Raw genomic sequence first — 19,970 nt, 5'->3', positions numbered from 1 at the left:
TTTCAAGTAATGCTTTTTTTGTTTGTTTGTTTGTTTGTTTGGTGGGACTGTGGTTTGAACACAGGGCTTCATGTTTATAAAGCAGGTGCTCTATCACTTGAGCCATTCCCCCAGTCCTCAAATAATGTTAGTCTCTAATTCTTGGGTTTTGAAGCCTTTCTCTGTATATCTACTACATAGATTCTGGCAGAAGAGCTTACAACCAAGAAGGAACAAGTTTCTGAGGCCATTAAAACTTCACAGATCTTCTTGGCCAAGCATGGTCATAAGTGAGTATTAAATGTGGGACTCTTAGAGGACCTGCTCTACCTGGCTGAATCTTAGGGTCATGGTGAAACTCAGACTGGGGAATTCATAGCAGAAAGAGCCAGATTATGAAGAGCCTTTGTGGTTCATAATGAGTTTCCATTTTGCCTTGTGAACTATGGGAGAAATTTTTGCTTATGGTTGCTACAACTGTAAAGAAAGGATTATCATGTGGAAGAATAGAAGATAAGAGGCCAGTTAAGAGGCTGTCCTGATAACGAGGGCAAGAAATGATGAGACAAAGATTTAAGAGAGATATTAATAATGTTAAGTCTATGGGTTTGATAACATGGAAGTCATCAGATATAACTCCTGAACTTTGGGCTTGGGTCATGGGATATATGATGATGCCACTAACCAAGATCGGAAACATAGGTAAAGGTGTGGGTTTAAGAAGAGGGCAGGACTGATTGAGTGGCTCAAGTGATAGAACGCCTGCCTAGCGAAGCCTAGCAAGCGAGAGGCCCTGAGTTCAAGCCCTGGTACCACTAAGAAAAAAAAAAAAAAAGAAGAGGGGCAGCTTTAATTGTAGACACTGTTGAATATGAAAAATCTGTAGTACATCAGACGATAAATACCAAGTATTTATTAGAATGTGTTGACTACATTATTCTATGTTTTACACAGTTCCACCAAAGGTGCCCAATGGGAAGCTGCTTATATAGGTTTAGAATTAAAGACAGAGTCTAAAGCAACAGAGATTTGAGTCATCAGCATAGTCAAGACCATAAGAATACATTAACCTAAAAAGACTTTCAGGTCCTCTCAGCTTGTGAAGAAGCTTCAAAGAAGGAATAGGTAAACCTTGATGAATAATACCCCTGCAACCAAGAAAGTTTCAAAGAGGAGAGAGGGGGTCAAAGTCAAGAAAAGTTTATGAATATTTATTAAATTTGACAAGTTAGAACTTTTTGGTGACTGGTGGAAAGTTGGTGGATGATGTCAGATTTAGCATGATGAGCAGCAAATGAGAGTTGAGGAGGTTGGTGATAATGACATTAGGCTACTCTCAAACTCTTGGCCATAAGAAAGGAAAGAGGTAATATAGCAAATAATTAAGAATGGTATATAATCAAGAAAGTTTTATTTTCTTAGAAGGTAGGAGACATTTAACTGTGTTTATAGACTAAGTCTCAAGGTCAAAAGAGAGAAGTTTTTTTTGTTTTTTTTCTGTTTGTTTTATTATTCATATGTGCATACAAGGCTTGGGTCATTTCTCCCCCAAGAAGATAATAGGAGAAAGGTCCCAGGATATGGGAGAGGTTAGAATTAATGGATAGAAAATATAACCTTAGCCAGGAATGAAGGCAGCTTCTTCTCTGAGGTATAAGGGACAGGAGATTAGGAAAAGTGTACAGAAAGATAATTTTGATAGGAGTGAAGCCAGAAAGCGAGGCAAGTATTGTCCAGTAGCCTGTGTTTTTTTTTTTTAATGGGCAGGGAGATTTAATAGAAGATTAAGATTGTGCTGAGGGAGAAGGAAGAGGAGATTGGCTAGGAACTCCCTAAGAAGATTGTCAGCAAGTGTTGAGGCTCAAGTGATTATAAACCAGTAGGTTTTCTCTGTATAGTTGTGGATTGTTTTCCCCTCACTGGGTATATTTAGAGCATGAATGTGGAAGCAGAGAGGACCAGTAGTCTGAATGATCACCAGATTAGTGAGTGGACAGTGTGAGGATAATAGTAAGGAACTGATTATAAAGATGGACTGTGAGGTCTGGACTCTAATGAGAAGAAAGTGATGATAATAAAGAGGAGGACTTGTAGATTAAGAGAAAATGGAAGAGTCAAGAAAGTCTTGGGGAATCTCAATGAGTTGATGGATTGTTCTAATGTGAATTAACAGTTCATTCTCAGAAATAATGTAGAAGTAAAGAAAGCAAATTGCTGACTCATTAGATTCAGGGGATAACAACCTCTGAGAAGATGCAGAAATGAATGAATTTTATGCACAAATACACAGTGAGGTTTATTCATATCTGTAATGTGTTTTTTCTTAGTGAAAGAGCTATAGCAAAGATGGTTAAATAGTAAAAATTGAGCCATACATGGTGGTACACGCCTGTAATCTCATCACTTGCAAGGCTAAAACAGGAATTCAAGCAAGAATTCAAGGCCAGTGTAGTCTAGTTAGTGAGTTCCAGGCCAGCCTGAACTACATAATGAGATCTTGTCTCAAAAAACAAAACAAAACCAGGTGCTGGTGGCTCACTCCTATAATCATAGCTACTCAGGAGGCGGAGATCAGGAGAATCACAGTTTGAAGCCAGGCCAAGCAAGTATTTTGTGAGACCTTATCTCGAAAAAATCCATTACAAAAAATGTCTAGAGGAGTGGCTCAAGGTGTAAGCCCTGAGTTCAAACCCTAGTACCAAAAAAAAAAAAAAAAAAAAAAAAAAGAAAACTAGACAAAAAATATTGTAGGTCGAACATGCTGGCTCACACTTGTAATTGCAACTACTCAGAGATCAGGAGAAACATGATTTGAAGCCGACCCAGACAAAAAGTAAGATTCCATTTCAACAAACAAGCCAGGCATGATGATGCATGCTATAATCCCAGGTGTGCAGGAGGCACAGGTTAGTAGGGTTCTGGTTTAAGACTAGCTTGGAAAGAAAAGCATGAGACACTATCTGAAAAATAACTGGAGAAAGAAAGGGCTGAGTGAATGAGAGTTTGTTGTAATCTGTTTAAAACATTTCATTTTAAAGAGAATAGCTATAGAAGGAGTGGAGAAATATAAAGTAGGAAGGTAAAGTATAATCATATAATGCCTAATGAAGTCTAAAATTTCAGAAGTAGAATAATTTCAGATGGTGGCAGGATCCAGGTTTGCCATGTGGATGAGGTGAGGTGATGAGGAGATCCCTTGGATTGAGGAGGTTGCAGCACTGCAAGCACAGGGTAACTTAGCATTGACATTACCAAGAGTAATCATGGATTTGAGAAAGACAGTGTGAGTGAGATGTCAAAGTTGTCAGTGAATATAGAAGACTGGTCAGATAATCCATTCCAGGTGAGGAAATAACAATTTTGAAGTAGTAGAGGAGAGTTTAGAGAATGGCTTTTTCCTCAAAAAAATTTAATGCTTCGTCTTCCAGGTTATCAGAAAAAGAGAAGATGCAGATTTCTGAGCAGTTGAATGCTCTGCACAAGGCCTACCATGGCCTTTGTGATGGCTCAGCACACCAGCTCCAGCAGCTGCAGAGCCAATTGGCTCAGCAGACAGAACAAAAGGTAAGTCTCTCCATATGTAAGAAAGGTACCTTCTGAATGGTGTGAAATGGCTTTACTGATTGAGAGTCACCATCACTAGCTTTCCATGACCAATGTGACTTAATTTTTAACCTCACCTTAGCAGCCATTTGTCTTGCGTTTCTTTACTGGGGTTCCATGATGTGTTAGTCAGTCAAAAACACCAGAGGGCACTTATGGCAAACCCTTTGGACCTAGTTCATCTTTTTTGTCTTTTGCCATTTTGTGGCTGAAAGCAGCCAAGGAGAACATAAATTCTGTATTGTATTTGATCACAGGGCACTAAGATCACTCCGTTGTGACATTATCACCCAAAAGTTGATAGCTAAGAGTTGTGAATATTGGGAAGAAAAGCTGTGAAACCTCTTCCTTCTTTACAATGAACAGTGAGAAATGTTCTGATTCAAAGCAAAGTGGTAGACTAACTTCACTGACTGAGACGCTGGTCCCCCCACCCGTGGTCATTCCATCACATGGCATCTTTACCAGTTCCACTCCATGTTCATTTCCTGGACCATGTAAAAGTTCTTCTAGTTGCTGCTGGTTGTCCCAAGTTCTTCCTGGATACTTACGTGTGTGTGTACACTTACCATATTATATACATGTGTCTATGGGAAATATATATGTGTGTTTGCCTGCTTATTTCCTATGTTGTGAAGCAATGGCCAATTTATGTGAGGAAGGCTAAAATTTAAGCTCATGAGAAAATCAAATTTTGTTCAAGATGATGTTCAGACAAAATATACCTTGACTGTCTGCTCCTTGAGTATAAATTTGTACATCAGGAGGAGAGTTGTAAAGGGATACAACTCTAATTTGATGGTGTATTTCCAAAAGCAATGTTCTGGTATAATGTTTTCTACATAAGGTAGCCCACTTGTAATGGCTTGTTGCTTCACCATATAAGGGAGTATATGAAAAGTTTTAACAATTGCTTGCTGAGAACATCCTGTTCTCATTTTGGAAGGTTAAAAAAGCAGGGAGGGGGCAGGAGAAAGAAAGAAGGAGAAGCTGCCAAGCACCACTACATTGAGCATGATGTGCCCCTGTACTCTATGTGCGTTTCATGTGAAGTATTGTTCTGATTAACTGACATCCTTGCTTACAAGTTTCACTAACCCTTTGGAGTTTAAGCACAAATGCACAAAGGGAAAAGAGGACGACCTGTTTGGGGTTCTTTTTTGCAAAAAAAAAAAAAAAAAAAGCGGTCGCATGCTGGACGCTAACACCAAGCTTATACTGTGTGTGTGATACGGCTGAGCTGCTCCATAAGGCTCTATCTCTTATCTGCCCCAGGCGTGCCCTGCAACTCTGGTAAGTAGAAGCCTTTTATGTTTTCTTTCCTCTTCTCCCTCTGTTTTTTAATGCTGTCTTAGGTCAGAATGTCCATGTTTGGTAGGACTGAAACAGATTTCTCTGGGTTACTTCTCAGCTCTGTGCTGCCTGCTTATCCTCAGTTATGAAGCTGTTGGCAGGAACTATGTAGGCCTTTGTTTTTGTCTAGATTCCAGATCTGTCTTCAATGTCAGCATTTCTAGGGCTTCGTGAATCTCATAGAAGAAATTAGAAGTTCTCAACATAATCTTTCCCTCTGTCATACTATTTGCTGCTGGAAAGGCTTTACATAGATATTCTAAAAAGGATTTTTTAGGTGTCTCAGAACACTCATATGCCAGTGGACATTTCTATAGTCTGTCTATAAAATAGACACATGCTGCACTTTCATAACATACATTTTTAATTTACACCAATTGAATCCTGTAGCTAGGAAAAAAAACAGGCAAGAGGAGTATAACAAGTAATATTTTAAATAGTGTGAGCAAGTCTACTAGTTATTCTGTCAGTTTAGCACCTACAGTGAATAAGAAGTGAACCAAATCTACTGTTCCTCTATTTGCTATCCATTCTGTACTTTTGACTATGTGCTGTTATCAAGCTTAAAATCCTCAAACATTTTTGAAATCTGTGGAAAAATGACTTAATGGTATTAAGGGTTTCCTTACTATTTATCCATTATTCCTGCAATATTTATTGAACTGCAGGTAGTGTTCTTATATACTGAATAGGTAAAGTATGCTTTTATGGCACTTACTTCTCATTGAGAAATGAAATGCATTATTTAGGAAACAGGGAAAGATTGGCAATTGTTTCAACAGATTCTCCGTGGATAAATTATAAAGAGTTAAGTAAGGACCAGAAAGTAACACTGACCAAAAAGGGAACTAATAAAGTCATTTAAAGAAAATGAAGATAATGAATATGAACAAGATAAGCTGAAAAGTTGGAAAGTAATAGAAGTAAAGTGGTCTAAGTCTAATCTCTTAAGTGATTTAAAATCTAAATACTATCTTTCTGTGATAAAAGGCTTCAAAATGAGAATTCTTTAGCAATTGTTTCTAGAATTTGCAAGGGTAATTTTGACCATATAAGGTTTGCCTTATTAACTGATCCTTGGGACCAACTTCCTATGTAAGATGTGACTTCAGTTTTTTTTATGATCCTGGAGCTAACTGACTCAGCAATATAATAGCACAAGATTTAGAGTCCAACCTTGGTTTATTTTTGGAATTCACCAGTTTTGTGATCTTGGACAAGTTACCTAACCTGTCTCTGCCTTATTTTCTTATCTGCAAACTAAAGATTAAAACAATTGTTTTCATAGAATTATTTTGAGGATTAAATATCAGTGATCAGTAAATCTAATAATTGATTGCTGTCACAATTGTCATTAAACTACCCATTCTAGCCTGGAGCAGAAGAAAAGTTGGTTGGAGAGGCAAGAATCTCTAGTCTGTTATTTCCTTGACTTGCTACTTTGAGTCCTAGAATACTTTGAGTCCTCAAAGCCACTGCCTTTGGAAAAACTAGAATTGGCCACCAGGAGTGTGACAGTCCCAATTGCCTGAGTAGCATACATAGGCCCATTCCTGGGATGCAAACTGTTTTTGTGGCTATTGGACTGCTTAAATCTCTAATCCTGAGGACCATCCCATCCTGCTGTGCCCATCAGCAGAGAAGTGCTGTTTCCAGAGTCTTCTGACTAGGTTTCAACACTGAGAAGTTGTTATGTAAGGTTGAATTTTCACTTTTGGGGAACTGGTATGTGTCTGTAAGAGCCTTTCTGATGTTTTCGTCTTAGAAATAGCTGTCCTTTCACTTTCACTGCTTGCCATTTTGTAGAGCTTGTCATTCAGATGTGCTTAATGCCATCCATCATCCTTCAAGTAATCTGTGAACTTCTGACCCTATTAAACATTTCTGCAGATTAGAAATTTTATTTTTTTGGCATTAACACTGCCAGGTTTGCTTCAGAATATTTTCTACATGTTGGAACTTATCCAGGCTGGATTTTTCTTGTGGTCAGAATTTTTATACTATAATTTTTTGAGTGACTTCTTTCAATAGTTGTATTTCACCATAGACTCTAATTCAGCTTTCTTCTTCATTTTTCTTTTAGGGTTGCAGAGCAGTTGCAGGAGTGATTGACCTAGGCACAGTGGAGATATTTCCCATCTTCAGAGCCATGCAAAAGGGCCTCCTTGATCAAGACACAGGCCTTGTGCTTCTGGAATCCCAGGTTATCATGTCAGGCCTCATTGACCCTGAGACCAGTGAAAAGCTCTCTTTGGAGGAGGGCCTCACCAGAAACCTCATTAGTCCTCCTATGTACCAGCAGCTTCAGGAGCTACAGGCTGTCCGGTCCTTAATAAGTAGACTTACTGAAAACAAAGGCCCTCTTTCTGTGGTGGAAGCAATTGAAAAGAGAATGATCAGTGAGAGAGTTGGACTGAAATTCTTAGAAGTTCACCTGGCAACTGGAGGTTTCAGTCTCTCCCCCAGTGAGACTTGTATTAACCTGGAAGATGCTTTTCATCAAGGCCTCATTTCTCCTTGTCTTCATTCAGTATTAGAGTCTCACTTGAGATTATCTAAGAATTTGATAGACCCCAACACAGCAGAGAAAATCAGTTTGCTAGACCTGATGCAGAGATGCATTATCCACCAAGAGTCAGGGTTGAAATTGCTGCCTGTCAAGCAGTTGGCAGGGGGAATGGTGAGCTTGAAATCAAACCGAAAGGTTAGCATTTTCCGTGCTGTTCAGGAAGGGCTCATAGATAGACAGGTCACTGTCCGGCTGCTAGAAGCTCAGCTTTTTGCTGGTGGCATAGTAGATCCAAGAACAGGACACAGGCTTACAGTGAAAGAGGCTGTAAGACATAATCTGATTGACCGAGATATGGCCTGTACAATTCTCATAAGGCAGCTACAGACAGGAGGCATCATTGACACTGTCACAGGACATAGAATGACAATAGATGAAGCAGTGAGCAGTGATCTAGTAGCTGCTAAGATCGCTCTTGTGATTCTGGAATCCCTCTGGTCATTCATGGGGTTGCTATGGCCTGAATCTGGGGAGATTCTCCCAATTTCAGATGCCATAGAACAAGGTATTGTGAGCTCTGAACTAGCACATAAAATCCTTAGTAACCGACAGCATATTGAGGCTCTTTTTCTACCAGCAACCACAGAGATTTGCTCCTGGAAGAAAGCAATAGAAAGTTGTATTTTGGACAAAGATCTTGCCAATAACTTAAAATTAATTTGTATCCCTGATATGATGCCGCACATGCAATTAGCAGACTCTTCAGAACAAAACAAATCAGGCATTGTTCCTGGAGCAGCAGCTCTACTCTGCAGCAAGAGCCAAACTGAGAGCATAGCAAACCATGGAGAGAAGCTGTTATTTCAACTGATGACTCACAGTTATATTAATGTGCAGAATGGACAGAGATTGCTTCTGTTAGATCAAGAGCTGATGCAGACTTTAATATCTGGAGATGGATGTCAAACAAGTCCTCCAGAAGTGTTTGGAATTGGGCATCAAAGATCAGACACTCCTAAGGAATTGCAAGAATCACCTAATGGGAACATTACAGAAACATTCAGTGGTGGGCTTACTGTGAGACCATATGAATTCCAGTTTTCTTCTCAAAACAAAGAATATCCCGATCAGGAAGATTGCTATGATGCAAAAGGCAAAAAAACTGTTACAGGAATAAAATGTTCTTCTGTAGAGAACCCTGAAAAGGATCTGTTTGTGGGAGAACAACAAGAAGGTACTGCGAATGTTGACACTGTGAAGGTCATACATAAAGTAAAGTCAGAATTACAAAGGCAGTTGATAGGTACTAAAAAGGAAGACCAAACAGAAATGTCTACTAGAGAAAATGTCAACAGAGGACTGATGGTACATCCTAAGGAAGTTGAAGGTGGGCCCTTGGTGGTTGCAATGACAGAGAAGAACTGGCAAGCTCCCAAAAAGACTTGCTTTACAAGTCAAAAAGAACAAGCAACAACCCTTCAGCCTGAATGTACTCCAAGTGAAACTGGAAGACCTCTCATAAAATCCCAAAGCAAAAAGTCACAGTTTCAGGTAGAGAAGTCTCTAGATTTAAAATCAGAATTTAAGTCAGAAAATGTTATGAATATTCATTCTTTGGATAAAGACAAAGTGTTAAATGAAATATTTTTGGCTAGAGATGGCCATAAACAAAGCCAAGAAGGACAAAGCTTTGCAGATGATAATACAATGATGTTAGAAAAGACTGACTCAGAAGATCGTGGTTGTGAGACTTCATTATCATGCAGTCATCCTTCCAAATTGCTTAAAGAAGCTTCCTTAAATGTATTATCTACAGAGCTACTAAATGGTGGTATCTTTCATGAAGAAACAGGTCAGAAGCTTTTACTGAATGAAGCAATAGCCAAAGGCATTGTGCCCAGCCACACTGCTGTGAAACTTATGGAAAAACTGAACATGTTTCAGGGCTTCTTTGACTCTCAGACCTGCGAGTCTTTGACAACTGAAGATGTCATTGAAGAAGGTCTGATGGATGAGAAATTGTTACATTATGTTCTCGTGGCAGACAAAGCTATAAGTGGTGTCTTAGACCCCCGTACCCACACTCTCTATTCTGTAAAGGATGCCGTGACATTTGGACTTCTTGAGAAGGAAACAGCTGCCAGGATTTTAGAAGGGCAAGTAGTGACTGGTGGAATTGTTGACCTGAAACGAGGCAAAAAAGTTTCAGTAACTTTGGCCTCAAATCTTGGTTTGGTGGACCATGCTGACCAGACAGAGCTTATAAATCTGGAGAAGGCTTCCAAAGGCAGAGATTCTGAAAAATCAGCCAGGGAGAGATTAATTGGTCTACAGATGGAAACAACAGGACTTATGGACCCTGACAACAAAATCCCTTTAACAGTTGTGCAATCCATTGACAGAGGTCTTCTGAAGAGAGAAGAAGCTATTAATTTGCTGACTAAGCAGGTGATTGATGGAGGTATCATTCACATTCAGTCTGGGATGAGACTGTCCGTTGATAATGCCTTTAAACATGGCCTGATTAGTGAAGGTCTAGCCATGCAACTCAAAAAAGTTGAGAACTTATACCTCCTTCAATTTTTTCATCCTGAAACAAAGGAAAGTCTTTCCCTCTCTGAAGCCATAAAATTAGATCTTGTTACCCCAGAGTTGAAAAGAGAAATCCAAGAAATTCAGGTCTTTAGTAGAAACCTTGTGGATCTCATTTCTAGCCAGAGATTGACCTTGGCAGAAGCTAACAAAGAAGAGCTGTTAACTAATGAAGCAGTATTACCTTCAAGAATGGAATATGGAGTTGTAGATCCTGAGAATTGCAAGATTGTTCCCTACTCAGACATGGTAAAGAAATGTAAGATTGATATTAAATCTGGCCAGAGATACCTAGAAGTAATTCCCTTCTCAGACATTAAAGATGGAGCAAACGATAGAGTGCTTACATTGCCTGAAGCAATTCAGCTTGGAAAAGTAGACTTTGCATCCACACTGAAGGTTTTGGAGGCTCAGGCAAACACTGGTGGAATCATAGATATAGCCACAGGCCAAGGACTTACATTGGCATCAGCTTTGGAACAGAAATTGGTGGATGAAAGTATGGCCAGAATTATTGCATCTCATCAGGTGTTAAATGGAGGAATTGTTGACATATTTAATGATCAAAGAGTGACTTTAAAGGAAGCTGTTGAGAAAAGACTTATCAACCCTGAACTGGCAACTGTGATCCAAATAGATACTTTAGAGTCCCATGATCACAGAGTGCATATTGAAGACCAAGATGGAACTGAAGTATGTGAATTAAAGAATGAATTTCTAAGAAAGGAGATATTAGTTACATGTAACGAGACTGCTGAAGTGAGTTGTGATAAAGGAAAACAAAATAGAGTCTTACAAATTGAAAATCATTCTGCACAAGGAAAACCTAAAACAAGAGATTCCAACAGTGAACAGGGAAAAAGGATTTTATTGGAGGAATTGGAAGGTAAGGATCAAAATGAGGGGAGAACTCCAAATGCTAAAGACTCTGTCAACATCATAATTCCTGGTAATCTTAAAGCTAAATCCTCAGGTCAAATTTTAGTGATGCATCCTCACTCAGAAGCATCTGACCTAAAACTCAGAGAGGTAGCTAGAAAACACATGGAAAAAAATAAAAATGTAGAGCAGGAAAAAGTAATAGCACAAATAGAAATCACTCATGTAAAGCAGTCCACCTTAGCCCTACATGCTGAAGATGCAAGAAAAAGTCAAGGGGAAATGGTTTCAGAAGTACAGGAATCAAATTGTGAGCTATCAGGCACATTGCTGAGTGAGGATCCAGTGAATACCAGGGTAAAAAGTAAAAGAGAGAAGAGGGAGAGGATTGTAGAAGAAAGTGTCCAAACGTGCAAACCAGAAGTTTTTCCTGAGGAAAAGCTGACTCAGGAAACTGCCGTTAGAGATGAGCATGACTCCACTATAAAGAATCATCAGTTTGTGGGAATGACTGAAGGTGAAAAAAGGAAAGAAACTTATGGAGAAATGGGGTTTTCTATTATTTGTAAAACTGAAGACTCTTCCCAAATGATGCCCAAAGGAATTTCTGTAAGAAATCAAGACACTTTAACACTCTTTAGCTCTACACAAGTCAGTGAAGGGGAAGTAAAAAATGTAAGCCTATGCTTTACCTTAAAACCCGAAGAAATTTTATCTCAAGAAATTATTAGTGAGGCTCAGAGTGAGCCATTTTCTTCTATGACCCTAAGACCTGAAGTATTGGACAGCCAGGGGTCAATTGAAAAAGGCCAAGTCATAGGTGCATCCCAAATTTCCAAGACAGACAAGTCTGTCCAAGGAACCTCTAGACAAGAAACCAATGATAACCAAGATTCTAAGGAAACCAAAGATCTGAGTTTCCCATGTAAAGTATGTAAAGAAAAGTCATACCAAGAAGTATCTTTTGATTCAGCAAGAGCTCTTACATTGAAAGAAATTATGGTTTCTGGAGTAGATGCAAGAGAGGTCAGGTATCTGGAATCCTCAGACAGAAAAGACTTTCATGAGCAGGACAGCAAAGGTGATCATGAGCTTTGTGGAATTCCTAAACTTAAAGTAACAACAGCTCAGGGAACAAATGGAGAGAAATCTCTAGAAATGGCAAACCCTGTAGTTACAGGTCCAGAAGAAGAGCCACTTGAAGGCATAGTGATTCAGAGCGGTCCCAGAGTTTTGGTATCCCTTCTTCCAGAAACATTGTGCAAAGATGTGTTGCAGAAAGAGTGCACAGGGCTACAGGATGTTATTGTTAGTCCCACTGTTTCAGAGATCAATGAAGAAACAACAGTATCCCAAATGTCATACTCTAAAATGAAGATGGGTGAGAAGACACTACAGGAAAGGCTCAGAGACAGCCCTGGCAATGAACAAGCTCCCTTCATGGCTGTACCTGGGGTAAAGGGAAGTGAAGGTCTAAACTCAGAGCCTTTCAGAGCAACTCAAGTAAGTTTCCCAAGAGTGTGTGTTTACAAGACTAGTTTAAAATTCTTAACTGGTTACAGAGTTCACATAAGTATAACTATGCATATATGCATTTTAGGGCTCTAAATAATCCTCTAAGATATAACCTAGTTTATCATTGTCTATTTGTAATATAGTTGTTAGAAAATTAGGCATTGGCTCTGAAAGTTTTCTGAAATTTGCAAGAATTTTATTTTGTTTTGTTATTTTTTTGTGGTGCTGGGGATGGAACCCAGGGCTTGCTAGGCAAGCACTCTACCACTGAGCTATATCTCCAGTCCAGGAGTTTTACATTAGAAGCTAGCATTGGAACTAATTTGAAACACTAGGATGATGTTACTTGAAATTTAGAATAGCCTATGGGAATGTTCCCAAAAGTATACTTATTGATTGATAATTATGAGCTTCCTTTCTCTAAGGACATTAATAAAACCACTTTGTCTATTATTTTGAAATGAGTTAAATACAATAATATTTTTATTTCATTCTGTCTTATGTGTAGTAGAAATTGTTTCTGTTTATTTAAAAGAAACTCTGCCTGCTTTAAAACCCAACTTAAAGGAGAATGACAGAACTGAATGAGTTTTTCTTTTTGGCTCCACAGAATGTGTTTAACCGGCAACTCTGTTTAGAACATGATGAGAAACTGGTATCCTATCTGTCTCTGTTACGGGACATTGAAATGAGAACCAAACAGATTCAACCTTTAGAGTTTAACCTGGTAGAACTACAGGATCTGCTGTGCCAGGCCAAGGTAGGTTCCCAGAAACTTCAAACAGGTCTACTGGCTTTAAGAAAGCCGTCTCTAGCGTCCTTGGAGATTTCAAGGCTTAAAAGAACCTGCTTGGCATTTTATACCAGGGTAAAGAGTCTCAGAGCCTTGTTAAGTAATCTTAGGGTGGACTAGGTTGGATAGACTGGATAAGAATTACAACAGACAGATTTTGGATAGACATGTTATCTGTGTGATCTTGGCTTGAGTGAGGTAAGTTCAAAAGCAGAGTGTCTGGTTAGGAAACTGTTGCAATAATTCAAGTAAGAAATGTTAAGAACTTAAAACATTAGGTTAGATACATAAGTAAACATCTGGTATTTCCTACAACTCCAGTAAGACATCAGGAAAGTATAGTTTTTAAAAAATGCATAAACTCAAGCTGGAGGTATGGCTCAAACAGTAGAGCACCTGCCTAGCAAGTGTGAAACTCTGAGTTCAAACTCCAGTACTACCAAAAAGAAAGTAAAAATGCATGCATTCAGCCAAGAACGGTGGTGCATGCCTGTAATCCCAGCATCTGAGAGACTGAAACAGGAGAATCATGAGTTTGAAGCCAGCCTATGCTACATAGTGAGACTCTGTCTCAAAACAAATGAATTAAAAGCAAAACCCAGGAAAAGGGAAGAGAAACTAATAAAATTTTAGAAGTTAGAAAATAAATTTAGGTAACTACTTTAGCTGACTAGAAAAAAACATATCCTAAACTTGCAGTGGAGGAAGCTAAGGAGCAACCTGACTTAACACTACAGAGCTCCTCAAAGCCTCCCTTACTGGTAGTACAACATAGCAGAGATGATGGATGGATATGCAGACAGGTTGTAATCTTAAAGTCTGTTTAAAAAGCAATTGGGGGGGAGCAGAAGGTGTGGGGGAGGTGGCCCAAACAATGTATACACATGTAAGTAAATGTAAAAATGATAAAATAAAAGAAAGAAAAAAGAAGCAATTAGATCTTCAGATTTCTAACTTTACATAGCCTGGAAATTACACATGCCCTGTTCCAACAGAAGGTCAAAGATTTATCCTCTGAGGAAAGTAGTACAGTGTCTCTTGACCAGCCAGATAGCCACAGTCAAAGGTAAAGGTTCTGTGCTGAAATTAGGACTAACTGAAAGTTTATAGACTGAGCCTCAGCTTCCCTCCATCCTCTATGATTTGACCAGCCCACAGGGGAAGACCTAGAGGCATTGATATAAATAGGTAACCCCATCACCCTCAGTGAAGACTATAATCACCAGGCCCACCTCTGCAGGTAGTTTGTTGTCAGTGTTTTAGGCATCTGGAGTAAAAGACAGGCTAAAACAAAAGAAAGAGAGCCTTGGAGGAAATAGAGAGTATTCATAAAGAAAAACTATATACACATTCATATATATATATTGGTGGCACTGGGGTTTGAACTCAGGGCCTTGATAGGCAGGCACTCTAGGGGAGCCATACCCCCAGCCCAGGTTTTTAAGTATTAATTTTTCCAAGAACACCAGGAAATACCAGTCTCACAGAAACCAAAGGAAGAGTCTCAAGGGAGGAGGAGAGTCAGCAGTATTAAGACGGTGGGGAGACTGAGTCCAGTGAGTAAAGTAAGGATTGAACACCTGAAAGTCACTGATAACCTTCATAAGAACAGTTTCAGTGGAGTGGTGGAACATAAAGTAGTTCACAGTGAGAATAAGTGGGATATTGGAGAATGGAGATAGTTACTGTAGACCATTCTTTCCATAAGCATTGTACTACAGTCAAGGAAAGAGGTAAGACAGTAGCTAGAGGAGATTAGATTGATAGGGAACGTTTTGAATAGGTTTTTGGAGAACTTGAAGTTAGAAGTGATGATCAAGAGAATCAGGCCCTTCGAGAACATAGAAAGGGGACTTTGAGAAGGAGGAAGAGTCACTCTATTACTCAAATTGAAGACTAAGAGTTGTTACAGGATTGGAGTTGCAGTGAAGACTGAGATTGTAAAGGTTTACTGTTTCTCTCAATATCCATTGTTTGTTACATTGGGTAGGACAGCTGATGGGGAAGTGAGACTGTGACACAAAAACTAGCAAGCTTTTCCACAGCTTATTGTTGACGTCTCTGTTAAGGATAAGAATATTATAGGCCAGCTGACTGGGAAGGTGGTTTGGAGTATTTTTATACTCCTCGGATCTACTCCCTTGAAATTCGGAGTAGGAGATCATCTTTTTTGTTGAATTATTTTGTAGCACACTAATAATTCTCCAAACCAACTCCTTGGGGAAAGGCATAATGATACTCCTGGAAAGGCAGCAAGTTGTAGTGGAGATAGCACTGCACTGAGTCTGAAAACTTGAAGCCAAGTCCTGATTCTCCTGCTTACCAACTTCAGCTGGGTAGCCTCTGACAAAAAAAAGTTACATTGTTCAGTTCTATGGCATCTCTTCTGTAAACCCAGAATAGTAATGTCTTTCCATCACCTCATGAATCATTGATTGTGAAAACCAAGTAATCTAATCAGTGTACATAAGAATATGTTCTAAGCCTAAGTCCTATGAGGACATGAAGTGAGGGGAATGTGTTCACAGCTGATTCCCCAATGGCAAGATTGCTAGTGTTGATCCTGGAGGTAACTCCACCCTGTTTCCTCAGGTGTTAGACAAGGAACTAAAGGATCTGTCCACCCTGGTGAGTCAGGAATTGGGGTGTGTGGATGAGATTATCATCAGTCAGCCCCAAGAAGTCCCTGAGCAGCTGTTGAAGGCTCTAGAGAAAGATGCCAAGAATCTTCATAAATCTCTCAGCTCTGTGAGTGACACGTGGAGTTCCAGACTACTCCACATCCAGAATGCCATGGAAGTCAAAAAGGTAGCATCTTGTTTTTATTCATTAAGTGTCATAAAACCTGGGCAGGCCTGAAGAGTTTTATAATCTGACTTGCAGTTTATTTCCTAGGCTACAGTGTTAAATCAGCACATGCAGCTAGAAAGCAAACTTCAAGATCTAAGAACCTGGGTTGGCAATACTGGTATTATTCTCAAAAGCAAGGGATGTGATAATGAAACAGATGTCAACAGCCTCAGTCACTCTCTCCAACAGTATGAGGTAAACTCTCTACCCATTCTCAAGCATGTTTTATTTATCCTTTAGTCATATAGTTTTATTTTCCTGCTGGACAAACCAATATCTATGTCTTTCTTAGAAAGACTGATTTTTTCCATTTTAGAAATAGTCAGCTATGTTATCATACTTATGAAGCTTCAGTGATTACAGATGTTTTTTTCTTCTTTGAGCCATTCTCCGAGAGTCTGTGGAACGGCCTAGTATTATAACTTCATACTCTCTATAACTGAGCAGCTAGAATCTCTCCCTTGTTCCTTTTTTACTCTCCCCTCCCCCAATTTCAGCAGGATTTTTGAGCAAGTGACATAAAGCATGATTTGGCAAATTTTCTGAAAAAAGCCAGATAATACATATCTTAGGCCTTGCAGGACAGATTTGGCAAGGGACTATGGTTTGCTGACCCCTGCTCTAGCCATACACTTTTCTTCTTGTTAAGGTCCAGATTGACTATTATTAGTCAATAAGAGACAAGTTAAGACTATGAGATACATTTAAGCCACAAAGTTTTCCTCCAATATTGTTATTTTTGTTGCTGTACTCTACTCAAGATTATATCAGATGCTACTCACTCTGGTTTATAATAGAGATGTCCCTCTCCAGAAACTCTTTAGGAAGTTAGGAGGAATTAGGGCTTTCCTCCTTTCTCTTCTGTCCTCTCCCTTTTCCCCAGTCTTAAGAGAGGTAGACATGAAGGTTTATCAATGGTCAACCTTTTACACAATCTCTTCATCACTTTTTTATCTTCCAAGAGTTGATCTACCTCCTTCTTTTATCCAGAGATATCATTGGGAAAAGAGGAATAGACTTTTATCTGGTCATTAAGATATTATAAAGAAACAAGCAGAAAAATAATCTCTATGACGTATTGTGAGGTGTAAAAAGAGCATCTCATGCATTGGTGCCATCCCCTGGTTAGAACTTCTGTGATTTTCCTATAGGAAGAAAAAAGCAGTCTAGGCCATGTTCTCCTCATGATGTTTCATGAAACTATATGCTCACAGCTGAGGGAAGCCCTTCTGTCTATTTTACAGGATTGACAACTGACTACTCTCAGTTTTAGCGTGATAGAGATACAGATTTCCTAACTGTTTTTATTGTGCCTAGCATAACAAATGTTTGTAGGAAAATCACATGTTCTCAATTGTCTGTAAACAGATGACTTTAGTGTTTGGACAGTTTTTACCACCTTAAGGGAACAATATAACTTATATAAGAAAGCCCAACTATAACCCTTCACTGTTTAAAAATGTATAAAGAGCATTGTTTACTCTAAAAATTAAATCTTAGTTAATCACAAATAAGTTGTATATTTGCTTGGTATTGGCTTGCCAGTAACTCAAATTCAAATAGATATTTGAGCCTAAGAAAGTATAATTAGGTATATCTCAGACAAAAAATTCATGTTATACCTTCCAAAACTTTTAAAATTACAAATGCTTTGGATTAGCAATCGTATAATTCTGCTAGAATAAATAATTAAAAGCTTACTAAATTTGGAAATCAAGTCCTATAAAGGAAACATAATTGTAATTTATGAAGAAATTTGGAAAGACAAAAATGAGAGAGATTTCCAGTGTTAATTTGGCCCTAGAATAAAACTCAGTGGTAGAAACTTGCTTGGTTCAATCCTTAGCAACATGGGGGAGGAAAAAGAAACATACACATGCACACAGAGAATTAACCTCTCTTTATTTCAATCAACAGCTTTTTCATGGATACAGAAATGGAAGCCTTATTTCTCCCTCTCTCCCTCTTTTTTTCCTCTATATGCCTTAGGATATGAAACAGTTGGTGGCCAAAAGAAAATCTCAGCTGGATGCTCTTGCTTTCGATACTCAGTTCTTTATCTCTGAGCATGCACAGGACTTGTCCCCTCAGCAGAATCGACAAATGCTGAGGCTTCTGAATGAATTGCAGAGGTCTTTCCAGGATCTTGTGGAACAGATCACAGCTCAGACAGATGTCTTGCAGGGCCATCTTCAACAAGTACAGCAGGAAGCCCAGGTTAAGGTCAGACTGAACCAGCAACTGGGCTCAGTTTGTCTTTTGGGATGTCTTCTGTTCTGGGATTTACTGGCCAGCATCCATACATTATGTTTCTAGGAACCTGGGTTTGCCAATCTTAAAATTTCATCTCATTTAGGCCAGTATGGTTTTGGCCTAGGAGGCAGCAGTTCTGGCTGTTTTTCTTGCCATATTTTTTGTTTTGTTCTGTTTTGTGTGCATGTGAGAGAATATATATGTTTATGTATGGTTGCATGTGCAAGTGTTTTCATTTTAGTGAGACTACACTCACCATGCCTCATCCCAAATTTCAAATGAAAATCAAATAGCTAGCTATTTCTTCCCATTAGGTTTTTCCTCCATATTCTCTTGAGGGCTATGAAGAACATCTAGATATTCTGAACCTTGAGAAGAATTGTCCTGAAAATCAGTTTTATTCTGGGGCTTTTCAGATGATTTGCAATAAGATTCCTTGACAGTCTTCAAACTGCTGACAAGGAAATTTTTATCAGAATGACATTAGTTTTTAGCACTTCTTAAATTGTTAGTCTCTAGCACCTTTCTTCATGCTCTAGCACTTATTTAATCATTGGAAACAGGCTATCAAAGCAGGGATTATACATTTAATAAAAATCTAACTGTCTTAACCATCTCCCATCACAACTCTCTAATTGCAAAACTCACGCAACATACTTGCACTAATAGTAACCTTAAAAATATCTTGAATGATGTTTATGCTATTTCTGCTTGTGAATAGTAAATTGGCATACAGAAAAATGATAATAGGAATTGTCATCACAACAAATCTGTCTCAAGGGCTTCTTTTTCAACTGTTACAGAAAGTATAATTGAGCTTTTGAGTCAGACCTAAAAGAAATTGACTTAGTGCCATATGTCCCCCACTACTGTTTAGTTGTTTCAACTGTACTGAATTAAAATCCTAATGAAATGGTTTAGATTACCTTTCAAATCTGACCAAGTGCAATGCCTTCACTTAGTAAAATTTTTTTTGAGACACAGTCTCACTATGTAGCCCAGGCTGACCTCGTACTTGTTATGTACCCCAGGCCGGCCTCAAACTTATGATCATCTTGCCTCTACCTTTCAAATGCTGGGATTACAGATATGTCCACCAAGACTAGCTGCACTCACTTAGTGATTTATATAGCACAGTATATCCTGGGGATAATTAGTGAAGTAGATTGGTCTGAGTCACCTTAAGACTTAAGCCAGATCCTGGTTAGGCCTCTGAGCTGCAGCACGCTATAGAACTGCATGTGAACATTCTCCCTGAGCACAAAATTAATTCCAAAAATGTTTATTAACCTTGTTATTGTCAGAAATGCTCTGCTTCTCTCTATATTTGCTCTGAATGTGTGTGTATGTCTGTGTGTTAACTTGTTTGCTTTGCTTTTTTCAGATTCAGTCTGCACCTATCCTAACCCATGAAGATCCTGTTTTACAGCTGAAGAGCTCTTAGGAGTTCTCAAGTGCCCTTCTTTTTGTCCTAAAGAGGGGGAGAGGGCCAGTGTGGGCACCTGTTTGTAAGTGCAGGTGACTAAAATGCCACCAGAAAGCAGAAACTGTTAGAAAATGGTTTTAGAAGGATGATCAGGAGAACACATCATGCTCAATCAGGTGCTTCAGTGTCATGCAACTGGGATAAGATCTGGGGAAAGG

At 38.9% G+C, this 19,970-nt stretch overlaps 1 protein-coding gene across 33 annotated transcripts in view; it reads left to right on the top strand.

The window, feature by feature from the left end:
• The window catches only part of Macf1 (microtubule actin crosslinking factor 1), a 358,063-nt gene that overhangs the window by 221,629 nt on the left and 116,464 nt on the right, over positions 1-19,970 (top strand). For 26 of the 33 annotated variants that reach the window (XM_074080499.1, XM_074080502.1, XM_074080517.1 and 23 more), the window contains 7 exons: positions 181-269; positions 3,408-3,543; positions 7,019-12,418; positions 13,041-13,190; positions 15,816-16,031; positions 16,119-16,268; positions 18,063-18,296. In XM_074080499.1, the coding sequence (XP_073936600.1) occupies positions 181-269; positions 3,408-3,543; positions 7,019-12,418; positions 13,041-13,190; positions 15,816-16,031; positions 16,119-16,268; positions 18,063-18,296 (6,375 nt within the window). The remainder of the gene's footprint in view (positions 1-180; positions 270-3,407; positions 3,544-7,018; positions 12,419-13,040; positions 13,191-15,815; positions 16,032-16,118; positions 16,269-18,062; positions 18,297-19,970) is intronic. The other 7 variants (XM_074080516.1, XM_074080509.1, XM_074080510.1 and 4 more) reach the window with 3 other exon arrangements.

Source organism: Castor canadensis, chromosome 7 (genome assembly GCF_047511655.1).
Source record: "Castor canadensis chromosome 7, mCasCan1.hap1v2, whole genome shotgun sequence".
Taxonomy (NCBI): Eukaryota; Metazoa; Chordata; class Mammalia; order Rodentia; family Castoridae; genus Castor; species Castor canadensis.
This window is presented reverse-complemented; position numbering and strand designations above follow the sequence as displayed.